This window comes from Rhinoraja longicauda, chromosome 14, assembly GCF_053455715.1.
Source record: "Rhinoraja longicauda isolate Sanriku21f chromosome 14, sRhiLon1.1, whole genome shotgun sequence".
NCBI classification, from domain to species: Eukaryota; Metazoa; Chordata; class Chondrichthyes; order Rajiformes; family Arhynchobatidae; genus Rhinoraja; species Rhinoraja longicauda.
Window position 1 is genome coordinate 34,169,113 of NC_135966.1, and position 19,084 is coordinate 34,188,196.

General features: G+C 39.7%; 1 protein-coding gene across 1 annotated transcript; it reads left to right on the forward strand.

The window, feature by feature from the left end:
• The first annotated feature begins 13,410 nt into the window (after positions 1-13,410).
• On the forward strand, positions 13,411-16,990 carry LOC144599767 (protocadherin alpha-C2-like). The gene is made up of 2 exons (XM_078411004.1): positions 13,411-15,963; positions 16,952-16,990. Exons 1-2 carry the CDS (start codon positions 13,411-13,413, stop codon positions 16,988-16,990), a joined length of 2,592 nt encoding a protein of 863 aa, XP_078267130.1.
• Positions 16,991-19,084: the final 2,094 nt, after the last annotated feature.

Genomic DNA, 19,084 nt, shown 5'->3' on the forward strand with positions numbered 1-19,084 from the left:
ACATACAGGTTTGTAAGTTAATTGGCTTTGGTAAAATTTGCAAATGTCCCTAGTGTGTAGAATAGCGCTGGTGAAAGGGGTGATCGCTGGTCAGAGTGGAAAAGGTGGGCCAAAGGGCCTGTTTCCATGCTGTATCTCTTAACTAAACTGAACTAAACCTCATTACATTTTGCAGCATCCAGGCAATGCTATCTACAGAAATGCTGTACAGTAAAACTCTAATAGTTTGGCAGCCATGGGAGTTTGAAAACCTGACCGCATCTCTCAAGCAAAGGTACTCAGAGTTTCTAACTGGTCCTGAGGAACGAAAGCGAGCTGGCCAATTTTACTGGCAATCTAAAGGATAGAAGGGATGTGTCCACTGCCCATGAATGGAGAAATCTGTTGTAATACCCTGAGGACCGCAAGCAGGAGATGACAACTAATATCAATGGCAAATGTGCAATGCTAGAGAAAAACATTGACCATATATCTATGTGTATGGTAGAACCTTTGCAGGAAATCGCATCGTGCTGCATTGTTCTACAAAACATGCACTGCAGTTGCCTTGCATGATTATCCCAAACCAGTCATATATCAGTCTGAAGAAGGGTCTCGACCCGAAACGTCGCCCATTCCTTCTCTCCTGAGATGCTGCCTGACCTGCTGAGTTACTCCAGCATTTTGTGAATAAATACCTTCGATTTGTACCAGCATCTGCAGTTATTTTCTTATACTATCTATGTGGGCATGTTTTTTTACAAATCATGAATCTCATCTCCAGACAACAGCAACATTTGCTTCAAACCCTGTTCAATGCTCTGCACCTCCATCAGACCTACTTAACCAAAAATGTCTTGCCAATCACTATACATGTCTTAACAATTGTGTCCCTTCACAGCCTCAGAAGCTTACCACTATTAAATATACTGTACATTCACTTCTCACAGCTAAATACAGGCATCTGATATATTTGTCCCATGGCATATACATTGCACTGACCTACAAAAGCATTGTCACTAATACGCTTTATTCTTTCTTGCAGGATTCTTGTTATCAATAGGTTTCCAGTGAAAATAGTCTGGTGGTAATCACTTTGGTGTCCATGGGTTCAGTGGTATGGGGAAGACCATGCAGGCTATTTGGGGAAACTGCCTTAATAGAAATTGTGTCCTGTGGGATACACAGATAATTAGCAATCATGGGGTATGCTCATAACTAATGCGATTTCATTCTGACATTCCACACAAGATTTAAGTAGAAACCAATCTTGGCATTTGCAACAGATCCACAAAGGGCCTCTTATCATTGCTTTATATTTTTGACATTCATGCTGTTCTTTGACTTCCTATTTAAATTTTTCTTCTCTTTTGTTTACATGTCTCCTTTGCTTTCCTTTTGTGTGGTGCATCACACATAGCTACGATATGCACAATGCAACAATCAGTGATGAACTGATATCCCATGACTACATAATGCAACCAAAGTAACTCAAGCTTGTGAAACATTGGTTCACAATCTCAATAATTGTTTCCACCATATTCTACACTTTTATGACTAGCTCTGCAAATAATTTCTTGGGCTTAGTCAACTGCATGCAACACCTAGCGATACTTGAAATTTGTAATTTTTAAGATAATTGTTATTCCCTGTGCAAAACAACTTCTTCCAACTACGTCAGAACAGTCAGACAGACATCTGAGGAGTCTCCGATGGAACAATAGAAGAAGGAGCAAGCAGTGCCAGAATAATCCAGCGCTGTTGAAAATAAGGCTGTGACAAAAGATATATACATCCATCTGGTAAGGAACATGAAAAGTTTATCCATGACTTTTGTATTTGGACATTTTAGAAGAATTCTTGTTGATTCTCGATGAAGTTCCAAGATATAAATTATCTAATAATTTATATGATGTGGAATTTGGAATCAGTTTGATTGTTTGTTACATCAGATTAAGGCAGGGAAAATATTGATTAGCTGTGCTGATGGCGCAATCAAATTTATTGTTTCCAACCTTGAAAATTTTCTACAGTTCAATGAAAATTAGTTCAATCTTTTCACTAATCAGCATTTAATATTATTTTCCGAATATGACGTAAATAAGACTGGATAATGAAATTTCACTGTATCATCAAGATATATTGATCAATTTAGTTGCAATTTTCCATTTAAAATAATAGGGAAGAACCCTAACCCAAGAGGGCAGCACGGTTGTGCAGCAGTAGAGCTTTGGCCTTACAGTGCCAGAGACCCGGATTCGATTCAGACTATGCTGTCTGTATGGAGTTTGTAAGTTCTCCCTCTGACCACCTGGGTTTTCTCCGGTTGTTACGTTAATTAGCTTCAGTAAAAAAATTGTAAATCACCCTCAGTGTTTAAGATAGTGTTAATGTACAGGGTGATCTTTGATCGGCACGGACTCGGTTGTGGTGTTGGATTCATTATGTCCATCTGAGACAACAGATGAGTCTTGGTCTTAACCTTAAGATGGCCATTGTCATTGAATCTCATAACATGCAAACCTAATTCATCCATGCCACCTGAGGTACCCATCTGAGCTGTACAGGTTTGTAAGTTGATTGGCTTCAGTAAAAAAATTGTAAATCATTCCTAGTGTTTAAGATAGTGTTAGTTCACAGGATGATCTCTGGTCGGCACGGGCTCGGTAGGCCAAAGGGCCTGTTTCCATGCTGTGTCTCTAAAACTAAAAAGTATCCATCTAAAATCGTTCAGATATTTTTTCTGTTCAGTCATTTGAAACCTATTTGTGTAATTCAATAGTTAACTATTTTTCAATATGAAATCAGGAGCAAAATGAGCTGTAACCAAGACTGATTTCTCATGCGTGGGTGTTGCTTAACTACAATTTAACGTTTTAAGTATGCTAATAAGGATAGATTCTTCTCCAGCGAACCAAGCTGCATATTCAATCACGCGGAATGCAGTAATTATCTACTGATCCTTCAACTAATTTCCAGCTATTTTAAGTATCCCTTGACCGTCTCCCTAAGATTTTCATTTCCGTGCAATGTGGGAATAAGTGGACTGGCAACGATGCACCTCACATATTTTTCTTTGTTAATTACTTAAGTGTAAATCCTGGATTTCAAAAGCTTATGGTTGTTTATGGTTTATGTGTAACCACGTACAGATTTTGCATAAGATATGTAATTTTTTTATTCCAGTCACAACAAAAACAAATATTCAAAGTCACGGTATTTATATGTCCACTTATGCAGTCGAACAAGGAATACATTTGATCACCATATTAATTGTGCTAAACCGTTGTTTGTGACATTGTAGTATTGCATGAATCAGCATAAATAAAATATGAAATATCTCAATGCAATGTATTTCTTGATCTTTTTTATTTAATGAATATAATAAATGTATATTTGTTCACTTTTTTAATTTGATTTGAATAGTATACCAATTTTCCAAGAGAAATAGTTTCCATTTGTAAAGTTCTTATGTTTGGTCAATTATCTTTATAATATTGTTATCATCATTAAATGTTTCCCAATCAAATCTTCAGGCTTTGCTATTCAAAATTCCTGTTGCAGAGCAAGTTACTTACTCCTTCTTTCTTCCCTATTTGTTATGTTTTTAATGCATGTCTGCACATAAAACTAGAAACAAAGAATTGCGGATGCTGGTTAATACACAAAAGAACACAAAGTGCTGGAGTATCTAAAACAGGTCAGGCAGCAACCCTGGAGAACATGGATAGGTGACGTTTCAGATCGAGACCCTTGAATTGAAAAGTCATCTCTCCATGCTCTCCAGACATTCTACCTGACCTGCTGAGTTACTCCAGTATTTTGTATCTTTTTGTGCATTAAAAACTGCTTTGTGCCTGTTTATGAATGCAAAGAGAATTGAATCTATTGCATAGAGGGGAAAATATTTGAGAACTCTGCTTTTTGATCTGCATGGACACTGAAGATCGTTGAGAAGGGAGTGTACCTATTGTTCCCTTGTCCAAGTAAAGGTCAGTACTATCACTTTGAATGAGTTGTTCCACATATTGAAACTGCACCACTTTAAAGTATATCTGAGCAAAACATTTTCTCTTCACATGTGCATGAATAATAAATTACAGGAAGATCTTTATCAAATAATTACTGAGACCATTTTAATTGCAACACAGTTGTAGATATTTCTATTTCTATTTCAGAAGTGACTATATTCTCCATTTTCCTATTGTGTTGAGAGGAGAAATGCAAATGTCTCTGTGGTGCAGAAAGCTGATGCTGGAATAATCAAAATTGGCGGAATGCTGAGAAACATCCCTGTCAAGAAAATTTAAAGTGGGCAATGGATATAACCAAAGGTCTCGTAAAGAGCTGGAAGACATCATGCCTGAATCGTTATTCGTTGCTGCTAAGATAAATGTAAGGTTCACTTATTTCTCATTAGTGAAATGCCAAGAGTGTAACCACAAAGCATGTTTTCTGTATGGACAATAATCTTCAAACTTAGTGAAATAAATGTGCTCCAGCTTTCATAATAAATGCTTCAGAAAAATGAGCACATAGGAATATAATACTTTGTAATACTGGTTTAACATTTGTTCATGTTATCAGGTACATTGAAGGAAATCAAATAGCAATTATGGAAACCAGTTTATTGTTAGAATTTCTCAGCCTAACTTCAGCTATTTTTAAATGAAATTTTATGATTAAATTGCACACTCCTTTTGCATTAACAAATTATCCCCGCACAGATGATTTGTGTGCTCAATAATAATTGAAAATTAAATGCAGTTGCAGGAAATCTGGAATAAAAGACAAAATAAAAATAAGGACAGGTTTGGTGTGGATCTCTTTAAAATGGAAGCCTCCCAAATGGCATAACACCTATCTATTTACATTTATTTTCAGGACAAATGCCAAATTTATTCATATATGCATAGAAAGAATGATTTCACTGTTACATTGTGGAACTATATTTTTAAAAAGATACATTGTTTTTAATAATAGTGGAGTAAAGCTCAGAAAGAAGTTAATATTGAAAAATAAACTTTCACAATGATTTTGCATTGAGCATATTTTGTATTTTGACTATTTTTAATAAATGTTTTCAAGTAAATGTTTCAATAGTTTTTCATGTGCTATAGTTTGTAAAGTACTTGCCACCTGAAATAAAATGTTATTTTTCTTTGCCGTTTCTCCCATATTGTGTTCCTGTGCGTGTCTTGTATTTTCTTAGCAAAAGTGAATATTGCAGGTTATGTGCAACTCAGCAAGAGTTTAGAGAAAAACATTCTAACCTCTTTGTAAATCATGCATTGTGTCAAAAGCATTTGAGCCTCTGTAGTTTCTGAGGGAACAATGAATGCACAAAGCAATTTTAAGCCATAACAAGATTTTCTAGTTACTGATTTTACCAGCACTGATGGATTTTACAAGTAAAAGAGATTAGTATAGACCAGAATGATTAAGCACAGAATCCTAAATGATAATTATTTTGTGCTATCAAGAAAAACAAAAGCTTTGAAAAATAATTTCAGACTGATGTGAGCAAAATATTAGTCAACAAGTCCCTGCATGTTAGATTGTTGTTGCAAGAAAATATGAATGTTTTAGAAACAAATTAGACTCTGGAAATCATCTAAGAAGGACCCATGAGAAACACGCATCAGATTAGCGACCCGTGGAATCTAGGTTAATAATAATTAGTCAAGTAACCTTCTTCACCATTCAGTGAGATTGAACGAATGCTATATCTGGTCCACTGTTCAGTCAGATTGAGCTAATCCTATACTTGATCCACCTTTGCACAGTCTACACATATTTGCCCAAAATGAATCAAATATAGTTTTAAGCATACTCAGTACATAACATCCACATTCTTCTGTGCACTGAGTAAAGAAATGTATGCTCATCGCAGTATCTACATAATTAGCCATCCACTTTGCAAATGTTTCCCAACTCTTACAAAGAACATAGAAGGTATATCATCGAACATAGAGCATAGAACAGTGCAGCCCAGGAACATAGCCCTCGGCCCACAATGTGTATGCCAAACATGATGCCAACTTAAACTAATTATTTTTGCGACAGGTGATCCCTATCTTTCCATTCCTTGTGTATCCATGTACCTATATAAAAGCTTCTTAAATGCCTCTATCATGTATGCTCTCACCATCACCCCTGAGAAAGCATTATAGCCACCAACCACAATCTGTATTTGCAGATGTTCTACATCATGTTCAGGAAATAATTGTTTCTTTAGACCTTAACTTTTATGAGATAAATGGAATGTGGAAACTCCTGGTAAATGCATGTCTTTGCAATTTCCATTTGAGAAGCTGGGAGATGTTCACATGCCCACAGTGCTGCCATGATAACAGGGTATAATTACAGTATCATAAACTCACATCAGCATTTATTGTTTTCAACATGGAGATGAATGTTAAAGATGTTAAAGTGATAGGGATTTTCAGCACTGAACAAGGGACTTTCATCCCAAGTTTGTCCATGGTCCCCAAGGCACTTTCTTGAACTACTTTCTTACCTACATTTGGGCAATATCCCTCTACATCTTTCCTATTGGTGAAGCTGTTCAAATGTTATTTAAACATTATAATTGTATCTGCCTCTGCCAATTCCTCTGGCAGCTTGTTCCATATACTGTCCACCGTCTTTGTGAAAATCGTAGCCCCCAGGTCATGCGTTAATCTTTCCCCTGCACCTAAAATCTATACCCTATATTTCTGGACTTCCTACCCGAGGAAAAAGACTGTGACCATCTATCTTATCTATGCCTCTAGTGTATTTATAAAGATAAAGTGCATAAGGTGACCTTTAGCCTTCTTTGCTCCATGGCAAACTTGCCAAATAAACTCCTCACCACCATATTTACATGTGTAGCCACTTTCAAGGCACTATGTACTTGTACTCCTTATTCTGCATATCTCGAACTCTCTCACTTACTATGGATGCCTTAACCTTGTTTAAATTCCACACTTTGCACATTCATCACTTTTCACATTTTAAATCCCATCTGCTATTCCTTTGCCCATGTTCTCAGTTGATCGAGACACTTTTGTAACTTTAGACAACCTACTTCACTGTCCACCATACTACAGTTTCAAATGCCCTCTTACTAATTGTGCCACCGACATTCTCATCAAAATCATGAATGCATTTGACAAACAGCAGGGGACCTAGCGTTGACACATTATTAGTTACAGGCCTCCAATTTGATAAACGACCCTCAATTGCCACGCTTTGATTCTTTCCATCAATCCAATTATGTTCCAATCGGATAGTTCACCCTGGATCCCATGTGATTTCACCTTCTGGACCAGTTCACCAAAGCAGATTTTGTCAAAAGACTTGCTAAAAGTCACACTCACAACAAGAAAATTAACCAGAAGAAGAAAGCAATATAAAAACAATAATGTGTCACAATTGTTAAACTTCAAACTTGAACATTCCCAGCTCTTGAAAGCTAGGTCCTGATACAGAAAGTAGATCTGAAATGTTCTATTTCTTCCCCCCTCCCCATCCCCCCTCCCCGCCACACACACACACAGATGTTTATCGATCCGCTGAGTCTCTCCAGTAGATTGCTTGTCGCTCTAGATTCCGGCATCTGCAATCTCTTGCATCTCCTTCCTCTTGAACATTCACGCTTATTGGGATTAAATACATTAAGGAAGCTGGTCACCTAAAATATCTCTTAACGGATTCTCAATGCCTCGCATAACTGGTGCTGACAATAGATGTATATTGTATGTCACCTTATGTTCATTTCACTGGTCATTTACACTGCCTACTTGCAGCCTGCTATCTGAATTACCTATGCATTATAATTTGATTTAATCCTGATTAAAAAGGGACATTACTATGGATTTTCTTTTTCATTTTCCACATTCTCTACAGTGCAATGTTACTACAAGACTAAGAATCATTAAAGAAATATTTAGACAAGGACATAGATAGGATAGGTTTGGAGGGTTATGGGCCAAAAACAGGCAGGTGGGATGAGTGTGGACAGTACATGTTGGTTGGTGTGGGCAAATTGCACTGAATGGGTTGTTTTCCACGTTGTATGACTCTATAACTCTGACTGATTCCTTCCTACCGTCTCCATATACTCAAATGTCTCCCCATCAACAACTTGGAAGCATAAAGTCCAGAATGCTCTTGTAGCAATGTTACTGCTGACCTTTCTAAGGTTTACCTGTAAAATAAATAAAACGTTTTGTTCAGCAGATTATGGTTTTGTATCTTTGGTCAATGACTAACTTCACGTGGTTAGTTTGTTATGTGAGAAAATCATCCTAATGCTGCATTGACAAGATAAATTCTGAATTTAGTTTTGAAATTTGATTCTCAATTTATTTTCATTTCTAATCTTTTATAAAAATAAACCACTTCAAATAGAAGTTATCATTAGTGTAGGTCAAATTGCAAAGAGACTTTTATAATGAATAGCTTTCACCCAATGAGCAATTACAATGCAAGATTTTTTCAGGAAATGATAATTGAAAAAAAAACTAGCAGATGCTGGAAATCTAACGTGAAGTAGCTGACGCTGGGAACACAACAAACCCAGCAGCATCTGCATTGATTAAGTTACCTGATGGGAATACTGGGCTGCTGATTTGCATTTTGTTAAAAAGGCAGTATTATCATTGGTAACAATGAAACTGAGAACTTAATACTGCTTTCTCTGAAGAAGTGCCTTGATCCAAAACATCACCTGTTGATTCCCTTTTGCACATGTTGTCTGACACACTGTGATGGAGTCATAGAAACAGGCTTTGCACCCCAATTTGTCTGCGCCAACAATGATGCCCCATCTACACTTGTCCCACTTGCATACATTTGGCCCATATCATTCTAAACCTTTCCTATCCATGTATCTATCCAAATGTCATTTAAATGTATACCTGCCTCCATTACCCCTTTTGGCAGCTTGTTGCATATACCCACCACCTTCTGAATTTTTTCCAGCACTTTCCAGCATATTTGTTAAAAATTTCAGCATCTGTAGTTCCTCCATAGCTTTGTATCTCATTCTTAACTGAAATTGTTTACTTGGATACATACATACATAGACAATAGGTGCAGGAGTAGGCCATTCGGCCCTTCGAGCCAGCACTGCCATTCAATGTGATCATGACTGATCATCCACAATCAGTACCCCGTTCCTGCATTCTCCCCAAACCCCTTGATTCTGCTAGCCCTAAGAGCTCTATCTAACTCTCTCTTGAATGCATCCAGTGAATTGGCCTCCACTGCCTTCTGAGGCAGAGAATGCCACAAATTCACAACTCTCTGTGAGAAAATGTTTTTCCTCATCTCAGTTCTAAATGACTTACCCCTTATTCTTAAACTGTGGCCTCTGGTTCTGGACTCCCGGAACATCGGGAACATGTTTCCTACATGTAGCGTGTCCAATCCCTTAATAATTTTATATGTTTCGATAAGATCCCCTCTCATCCTTCTAAGTCGCTCCATTCTTTCATCATATGACAGTCCAACTATCCCGGGAATTAACCACGTTAACTTACGCTGGACTCCCTCAATAGCAAGAATATCCTTCCTCAAATTACGATATCATAACTGCACACAATACTCCAGGTGTGGCCTTAGCAGGGCCCTGTCCAACTGCAGAAGGATCTATTTGCTCCAATACTCAACCCATCTCATTATGAAGGCCAACAGGCCATTAGCTTTCTTCACTGGCTCTTGTACCTGCATGCTTACTTTCAGTGACTGATGAACAAGGACACCCAGATCTCGTTGTACTTCCCCTTTTCCTTACCTGACACTATCCAGATAATAATCTGCCTTCCCGTTCATGCCACCAAAGTGGATAACCTCACATTTATCCACATTATACTGCATCTGCCATGCATCTGCCCACTCACCCAACCTATCCAAATCACCCTGCATCCTCATTGCATCCTCTTCACAGTTCGCACTTCCACCCAGCTTTGTGACATCTGCAAATTTGCTAATGTTACTTTTAATTCCTTCATCTAAATCATTAATGTATATTGTAAATAGCTGCGGTCCCAGCACCGTATTGCAGCACCCCACGAGTCACTGTCTGCCATTCTGAAAAGGACCTGTTAATCCCTACTTTTTGTTTCCTGTCTGCCAATCAATTTGCAATCCATGTCAAGACCCTACCTCCAATATCATGTGCTCTAATTTTGCCCACTAATCTCCTGTGTTGGACCTTATCAAAGGCTTTCTGAAAGTCCAGCTACACTACATCCACTGGCTTTCCCTTGTCAATCTTACCTGTTACATCCTCAAAAAATTCCAGAAGATTTGTGAAGCATGATTTCCCCTTCGTAAATCTTGAACTGACCAATCTTGTTTCCTTGGACCGATGCTGTTACTATTACATCTACATTACTATTACAAAGATGGCTATTACATCTTTGATAATCGACTCCAGCATCTTCCCCACCACTGATATCAAGCTAATTGGTTGATAATACCCTGCTTTCTCTCTCCCTCTTTTCTTGAAAAGTGGGATAACATTTGCTACTCTCCAATCCACAGGAACTGATTCAGGATCTATAGAACATTGGAAAATGATCACCAATGCATCCACAATTTCTAGAGCTTCCTCCTTGCATTTATTTAGCAGCCAGCCACCAAGAAAGCAAATCAGCTCCACCCCCTCAAACACAATTAACGATTGGCAGTAAAAATCTGGCATTATCATTGTTGACTTGCCTTCCATTTGAAAAAAAATCCAATCGTTGCATAATGTGAACTTTGACAGTGATTGTGACATTAGGAATATGAAATGACACACAGATTGTTCAATTGATAAATACTAACTGATCATCATATTCCCCTTGATCATGAGAAATAGGGAATGGTTCTATAGCTTTGACAAGAATGTGGCGTTGCATCCTTAACTGGTCACAGAGCACAGGCTTTGCTAATCTGTGCAACTCAGTGCAGCAAAGAAACCAGTGATGCCATAGGGGTAGCAAAACATTGTATTGATTATGTGTTTTTGAAGAACACGCAGTAATGGAAAATGTGCTCAACTTTTTGCACAATGAATTCAAGATTCCTATCAGGCATTTTCAGAAAGATACATTTTACAAGCTGCAAAGAAAAACTCTCAGCTCCACTATAATCCCCTGGCTCAGCCAAGCACATTTCAGATCCTTACCCGTGGGCTAAATTCTCATCTTTAAGCCAGCTCAGGTTCCAACTCAAAGGGATTTCAGTATTCTTTATTCAAGCCTGTACTGCAATATATTCCACTCAGAGCAACCGTTAGTATTTTATGTATCTATTGTGACCAATTCCTTTCGTGTGTCAGGGAATTATCTTTCTTGCTAGTGGCGTTCTGGATCAATTGTAACACCAAGAGGCACAACTGAGTTGCATCTCTCCTTCAATTAGTCGAGAAATTCTTTGCCTGGATGGTTTAACGTTAAGTCTGCAGACTTTCTTCAAAACCATGTATCTTACTCCTCAGTCCCTTGATATTCTTTTTGCCTCAAATTAATTTCTCCCTAACTTCAACTTTCTTTATACCTCATACAACATTTCAAGACAGATAAAATTGTGCCTGGGTGATTTTTGTTTCCATGGGAACTCATTTGCAAATGTTGCCAAGGACTTGTTGCCTAAAGCCTTCAAGACTAAAAGGAAACTTTGCTCAATAATGCATTGTTTTGTAGATGTGGTCCATTTTAACCTGTTCTTAACAGGATTTTACTCAGAGATTGCAGAAAAGCGATAAACACCTTCAGTGTGAATGTGAATGGCAAATTCACTGCAATATATTAAAATCAATTTCATTATTTTACCAAGGCTTTAACTTGCAAAACTTTCAGCAACATAAAGTCGAAAGGGAAGTTTGTGATTTACTTTTGGTACATTCAATACTGAAGATTTAACTGAAGGAAGTGTTGGTTCAGTTTATTTCTTTACAGATGACACCCGTCCTGTTAAATATATGCATTTTGTTTTTCGTTTTAAAAATATTTGCCTATTTTATATTTTGTCTGAATGCAAGTAATTAACATGGCGAACATGTAATCAAGAGGCTCACAACTAATATTTCACCACGATTCCTTAATTACATAATTCTTGCCTGAACATTTTGGCAGTATAGTATTTGAAATTTGACTTCCCTTGCTTTGCAGACCCAATCTGTTCACTTCATGCTCGTGGTTCCGTTTAAAATTTTATGCATTATATTCTAAGAGGAAGGTGAAGGTTTTAATTGCTTCTCATATCTGTATCATTCATATTGTGTGTAGTGCAGGCTGACATTTTCAGCGTTGATGACTGTCATTACAGAGAAGATGACGGAATTTACATATTGCACATTCACAATACTTGGTCCACCTGCCAGTTCATCCATCACTCTGCCACTCTCAATCTCAAATCCTTTAGCATGCACGCATCATTCTATCTGTACTTTACCCTTTAGTGCGGCGGATATGTAAAATTTATTCCAGTAAATGTAACTAATTCTTACCCCTAAAATATGTAACTACCAAATGCTAAAGTGATTATCTGGTACTCAGTGCAGAATTAATTCTAGTCCCTTCGGGAATTGTGCCAAAGGTCCAATGAAGAATATTTCAAGGCTCATTGAGTTTGGACATTGAGTGGGAACACTGCGAGCCAGTTTTCGCGTGAGTGCATTGTAATGAGTTTAATAAGTTAACTAAAAAAACCCAGAATATTGCAGATTCAGAATATCTGTAAAGCAATTTCAATAAGGTTTTATCCTATTTGGTACATATCACCTGATTGACCATATTCATTTTTAATACAGGTTATACGTTTCATTCTTTAAAAAAACCTTGACCTTCAGTAAACTTGATCACAATCAATGAAAATATATTATCCTCAATAAGCATTTTATATGGAAATCAAAATGTGAACTATTTGAAAACCGCGGAGATAGGTGAGAGTGGTGAATTACAACATTTCACCAAAGTGTGGAGAATCGATTATTAGGCTACAAGCATCAAATCGTGTAAAAAGCGAAGAATCTTCACATCTACTGCCTTCTTGCAGTTTGCGTGGACTGTGTCTTTAAGATACACCAAACATTACGCGCCGGATTTCGGGCTGGTGCTGTCCTCCACCGAGTACTGAAATGTGAGCGGAGAGCCTTCACACCCTCCAGACAAAGGAGCCACCTCCACGGATACACGCACACTCACACTCGGAGTCTGCTGTGCTAAATGAAATACAGGAGAGTATATTATCAGCACTGTGCGACCGAGTACATGGGAACGTCGGTCCCACAAAAGGCAACAATTCTGTATTCGGGATTGCTCTACCGAAATTACCCATCTGTTCGCCAATAGAATAAGTTACCAGTGAAGAAGTTACATCTGCGATTCTTGTTTTTTACTCATTCCTGCATCTTTCATCAGCAGACGGGAATATCTGCTGGACTGCGTGGAAATGTTGACTGGAAAGAGATCCTGGCCACTAACAAGGCAAGTGCTCTGTTTCATAACGGTGTCCTGTTTCACTGATTTGGTTTCTGGACAGATTCGCTATACAATTCCGGAAGAACTAAAACACGGGGCTTTTGTTGGGAACGTGGCTGATGATTTGGGTTTGGACGTTCGTAAGCTATCGGCCAGAAGGCTGCGCATAGTTACCGCCGCTCCAAAACAACATTTGGAGGTAAATTTGGGTAATGGCATCCTGTTTGTGAATGAGAAGATAGATAGAGAACAGCTCTGTGGTCCGAGCTTCAACTGTTTCCTGCATCTGGAAATTGTTATCGAAAATCCCCTTGAACTGTACCGTATTGAAGTGGAAATTATGGATATAAATGATAACTCCCCAAGTTTCTTGAAGAAGGATCTATCTTTGGAAATTATAGAGTCAGCTTTGCCGGGCACGCGTTTCCCTCTCGAGAGTGCACACGATCCCGACGTGGGTACTAATTCTATCCGGACCTACAGGCTAAGTCCAAATGAGCATTTTACAATCGACGTGGAGACGCGGAGCGATTACAGCAAATATGCCGAGTTAGTTCTGGAGAAATCATTGGACCGAGAGCAGCAACAGCTCCATCAACTAATTCTGACTGCCGTTGACGGCGGAATCCCAGTCCGATCCGGCAGCGCACTCATTTCCGTTATTGTGTTAGACGCCAACGACAATCAACCTGTCTTCGAGCAGACAACTTATAAAGTTTCTTTGGAAGAAAATGCAACAAAGGGTACGTTGGTGTTAAAACTAAACGCCAGCGACTTAGATGAAGGCTCCAACGGGGCGATAACATATTCCTTCAGTCGGCATACTCCCCCTAGAGTGCAGCAATTGTTTAATGTGGATTCCCACACAGGTGAAATTAGAGTAAAAAGTGGTATCGATCACGAGGAATTGGATAATTATGAATTCTATATACAAGCCAAGGATAAAGGCGGCCCATATGCAATACCTGCACATTGCAAAGTTCTAGTACGTATCCTAGATCTAAACGATAATGCCCCTGAAGTGATACTCACTTCCATGTCCAGTCCTGTCATGGAAGACGCGATGGTCGGGACAGTAATCGCTCTCATCAGTGTTACCGACATAGACTCCGGAAAGAATGGACAGATCGACTGCGTGATATCTCAGGACGTCCCATTTAAAATTCAGTCGTCCTTCAATAATCATTATACCTTGATGACATCCGAACCTCTGGACCGAGAAAAAGTCTCAGAGTACAATATCACCATTACCGCCACTGATTCGGGATATCCTTCCCTTTCTACCAATAAGACTTTACTGCTAAAGGTCTCAGACGTGAATGACAATGCGCCACGGTTTTCGAAGCCATCCTACACAGTATATGTCACTGAGAATAATCCACCGGGTGCCACTGTTTGCACAGTGACTGCACTTGACCCTGATTCTAATCAAAACTCTTATTTGTCCTATTCTATACTGGACCGGATGATTCAAGGATTGCCCTCAAGAACCTACGTTTCAATCAACTCCGATAATGGGAAAGTTTACGCGTTACGCTCTTTTGACTACGAGCAACTCAAGGAATTTCAAATCCAGATCCTAGCCCAGGATACTGGATTCCCGCCACTTAGTAGCACCGTCAAAGTGAATGTAGTTATCTTGGATCAGAATGATAACGCCCCCGTTATTCTGTCTCCGCGGCCAAACAACGGTTCAGCGGCACTTCAGACAGTCCGGCGAACTGTGGACCCGGGACAACTGGTGAGCAAAATAATTGCTACAGATGCTGACTCCGGGCAGAACGCTAAACTGTCCTATAAGCTACTGCAAGCCACAGATCCAACTCTGTTCAACGTAGCAGTCCATACAGGAGGGATAAGGACAACCCGACGTTTCGGGGATAGAGATGCCACTAAGCAAAGGCTTCTCATCCTTGTAAAGGACAACGGGCAGGCTCCACTTTCAGCTACCGCTACCATAATATTTTCAATAATGGACATCATCACGGAAATTCTTCCTGAAATCAGCAACTTGTCTGAAAATGCACAAGAGAATTCCAGCCTAACGTTCTACCTAATCATCAGCTTAGGATCAATCTCGTTTCTATTTATTGTGGCCATAGTTGTTATCTCTGCCATTAAATGCCACCAGTATAGGAATAATGTTCGCGACCGCAGCTCTCCTTTTGGGAATTGCTGTTGTCTTCGGCATTTCCATTCGCCAGATATTCTGAAAACATCCAACATAAATCTCCAAGTTACAGCGAATTCCAAAGTGCCGTCTGATTTTTTGGATGCGGGTGGAAATGGAGCTGCCTCACAGGCGTATTACTATAGAGTCTGTTTGACTCCGGAATCTGCAAAGAGTGATTTTACTTTTCTCAAACCGTGCAGTCCAGTAACATCGAAGGTCGGGAGTAGTAAGGGTGACACAAGTGGCATGGAACGGAATGCACTAAAATCTTTAAACAACGACGTGTCAGAGTCAAATTGCAAAGTCAAAGCCATTAAGTATCGTGAGTGGGATGGAAATGCAGCCAGTCAGGTGAGACGTTTGTTTATGGATTGACTAGACCTGTGCAATGTTACAGAATCCCTTTCTTATTTTTACATTTTCATTTCAACGAAAGGTTGATTTTAGTCCAAAAAGGATACAAAGTGCTGGAGTAACCCAACGAGTCAGGCAACATCTCTGGACAACATGCACAGGCGAGGTTTCGGATCGGGACTCTTCAGATTCTCAAGAAGAACCCCGACTCGAAGCATCACCTATCAGGTCTGGAGAAGGTTCCCAATCCGACAGGTCACTTATCCATGTTTTTCAGAGATGCTTCCTAACCAGCTGAGTTACTCCAGCACTGTGTATCATTTTGTGTAAACCAGAAACTGCAGTTCCTTGTTTCTATTATTCTTTATTTAAGTCGATGCATTGATTCGTGTTACACGTGACCTCTCTTATATTGCCTGTCCATCATGTGAATAAAGGTTTTTTCCTTCAGGAGTTGTGCTTGGTCAGGTGCATCATACAATTAATAGAAGTATTACATTAAATAATAGTTGGGCTGCTAAGTTGGTTTGAAAAGTTATATATGTGCTCCCATTTGAAACGCAGTTTCAGAAAGCAATGAGCGCTTTGTAGCGTGCGTAACAAGCGAGGCGTGGAATGGGGAAAAAGTGGCAATGAATATATTCTATTTAAAGTAGTTGATGGTGCAGAAATCCTTTTGTCTGCTTTTCATATGTCAGTGTGAATATGTGGTTTATAGTGATCTACCCTAGCTGGTTTCTTTGGAGGCTATGCTTAGAAATAACGATTCAATGTTTGGCAGCTATTTTGCCTGTTTCAGATTATTAAATAATTTCGTCATATAATTCGCTGCACAATGTTCTGATGATTGAGCAAGAAATATAATCGCTGTTCTTCAAGGAATGCGATTGGTAAAAAAAAAAGATATGTCAAAGGTGGGGAAAAAAATGGTTTCATTGAATTTTTGTTTTGCACTTTTGTGACTGAATCTCTAATTTCCAAATAGGTTGGAAATGTTTCACTCACTTACTACGTCAGTTGTTGAAGGATAAATTCAATTTACATTACAACATAGCTTCCCATAAACATACCTCTGTGGATTTTAATTGGTTGCTGATTGGTTGTATGCAAACGGTGTTGCAGCATTTTTCCGCCTACTGAGACGTGCAGCCATGAGTTCCTAGCCAGCTGCAGGGGATGGTGTCGCAAAGATTGATCTTCTCCATAGAGAGCAACGCGAAGCAAGTTGAAGAAGCTGTAGCAAATAGTGAACTGAATTTGAATGAAAAGAACCCCCACCGCAACATTATCAACCGATCCTCACACTATCATCGCCAGCTAACCGTGATCCCTGATCAGGGTGTAAATCTGTACATGCGGGGACGCAATGACCACTGGTTCCTCGCAAATGCCTTGCATGTTCGCAAAAGGTTGGCACACCGTCACATCCTACAAGTAAAACACTGTCACACGTAGTAGAGATGCCTCACTTCCAGATGGGGTCAATGCCTTCATGCATACTTTGGAATGGATAACAACAATAAATCTACACGATCACCCACCGCTTCTGACAACCTTGTGATCTTAGTCTCTGAGGTTGATGTTAGAACATTCTTCCAAAGGATTAATGCACAAAAAAACATCTGGCACAGAGGGCATATCTGTCCGAGTGCTGAAGATCTGTGTGGACCAATGACTGGAATACTCAAGGTCAATTTCAACCTCTCCCTTCTGCTATCTGAGGTTCCCATGTGATTCAAAGGGGCATGTGTCATACCGGTGCCCAAGAGGAACATGGTGACCTGCATCAATGCTATCAATCATTATGTCAACTATAATGACCTGTTTCTGGAGGTTCAGGATGGCATAAATCAACTCCTGCCCCAGAACCTCCCTGGATCTGCCTCGTTATCTATTGCCACAACCGGTAAACAGTAGATGTTATTTAATTTGCTCTTTGCTTTGCTCTGGGCCATTTGAATACTTTCATGCAGGATATACATTATCCTGCTATTCATCAAACACAGCTCGGTGTCCATTGCTACCATCCCCTTCAAACACATCACCGAGCTCCAAAACCAGGACTTCATTACTTCCCTTTCCTGCTGGAATATTGATTTCATCGTTGTGAGACCTCAATCAGTCCAGATCGATTGCATTACCTTTCCGCTGACCATGACCACGTGCACCTCAAGCGAGCATTCTGAGGCTGCTATTTTACTTTCTTTACACCCATAATTGCATGGCTAAGAACAATGCCAGTACCAACGAGAAATTCATCAATGACACAACCGTGGATGGCAAAATCGCTGATGGTGATGAGTGTACGGGAGATAGACAGAACACGTACTTGATTGATGGCCCAACAGTAACCTCTTTCTCAATGTCAACAAGAATAAATAACTAATCATTGAGTTCAGAATGGAGAAGCTGGGAATAACTTAACAGTTCGGCCCTTCGAGCCAGCACCGCCATTCAATGTGATCATGGCTGATCATTCTCAATCAGTACCCCGTTCCTGCCTTCTCCCCATACCCCCTGACTCCGCTATCCTTAAGAGCTCTATCTAGCTCTCTCTTCTAGGACATCCGAGATGTTCTTTATTATATGTGGTAGACTACCACCGTCAACCCCCCCCCCCCCACCCCCGCGCACACACACACAGTCATACATGGATTTCTCACCCGCTCTGTCTTCGCTAAATCCCATGGTTCTGCACTCGTTTCCCTACCCCCGAACGAAACACGGATAGAGTTCCCCTAGAACCTTCACGCCACCAGCCTTCTCATTCGACACATTACCCTCCAACATTTCCTTCGCCTTCAATGAGATCCCACCTCCGGTCACATCTTCCCACCCCCACCCCTTTCACCGTCCGCAAAGACGACTCCCTTCACAACTTCCTGGTTCACTCATCCTTTCCCACTCAAACAATACCCTCCCCAGATTATTTCCCCTGCAAACGCAGGAGATATAACACCTAATCCAATACCTGCTCCCTCGCCTCCATTCAACGATCCCAGCAGGGCTTCCAGTGAGACAGTGTTCATGTGCACTTGCTCTAACCTCATCTACTGTATCGAGTACTCCCCATGTGGCTTCTTGTACACCAATGAGACTCGTGACTGTTTCACTGAGC

Coding starts and splice junctions, on each gene's coding strand:
- LOC144599767 (XM_078411004.1), top strand. CDS start 13,411: ATGTTGACTGGAAAGAGATCCTGGCCACTAACAAGGCAAGTGCTCTGT. Junction 15,964..16,951: donor ATGGAAATGCAGCCAGTCAG/GTGAGACGTTTG, acceptor ATTTCCAAATAG/GTTGGAAATGTTTCACTCAC.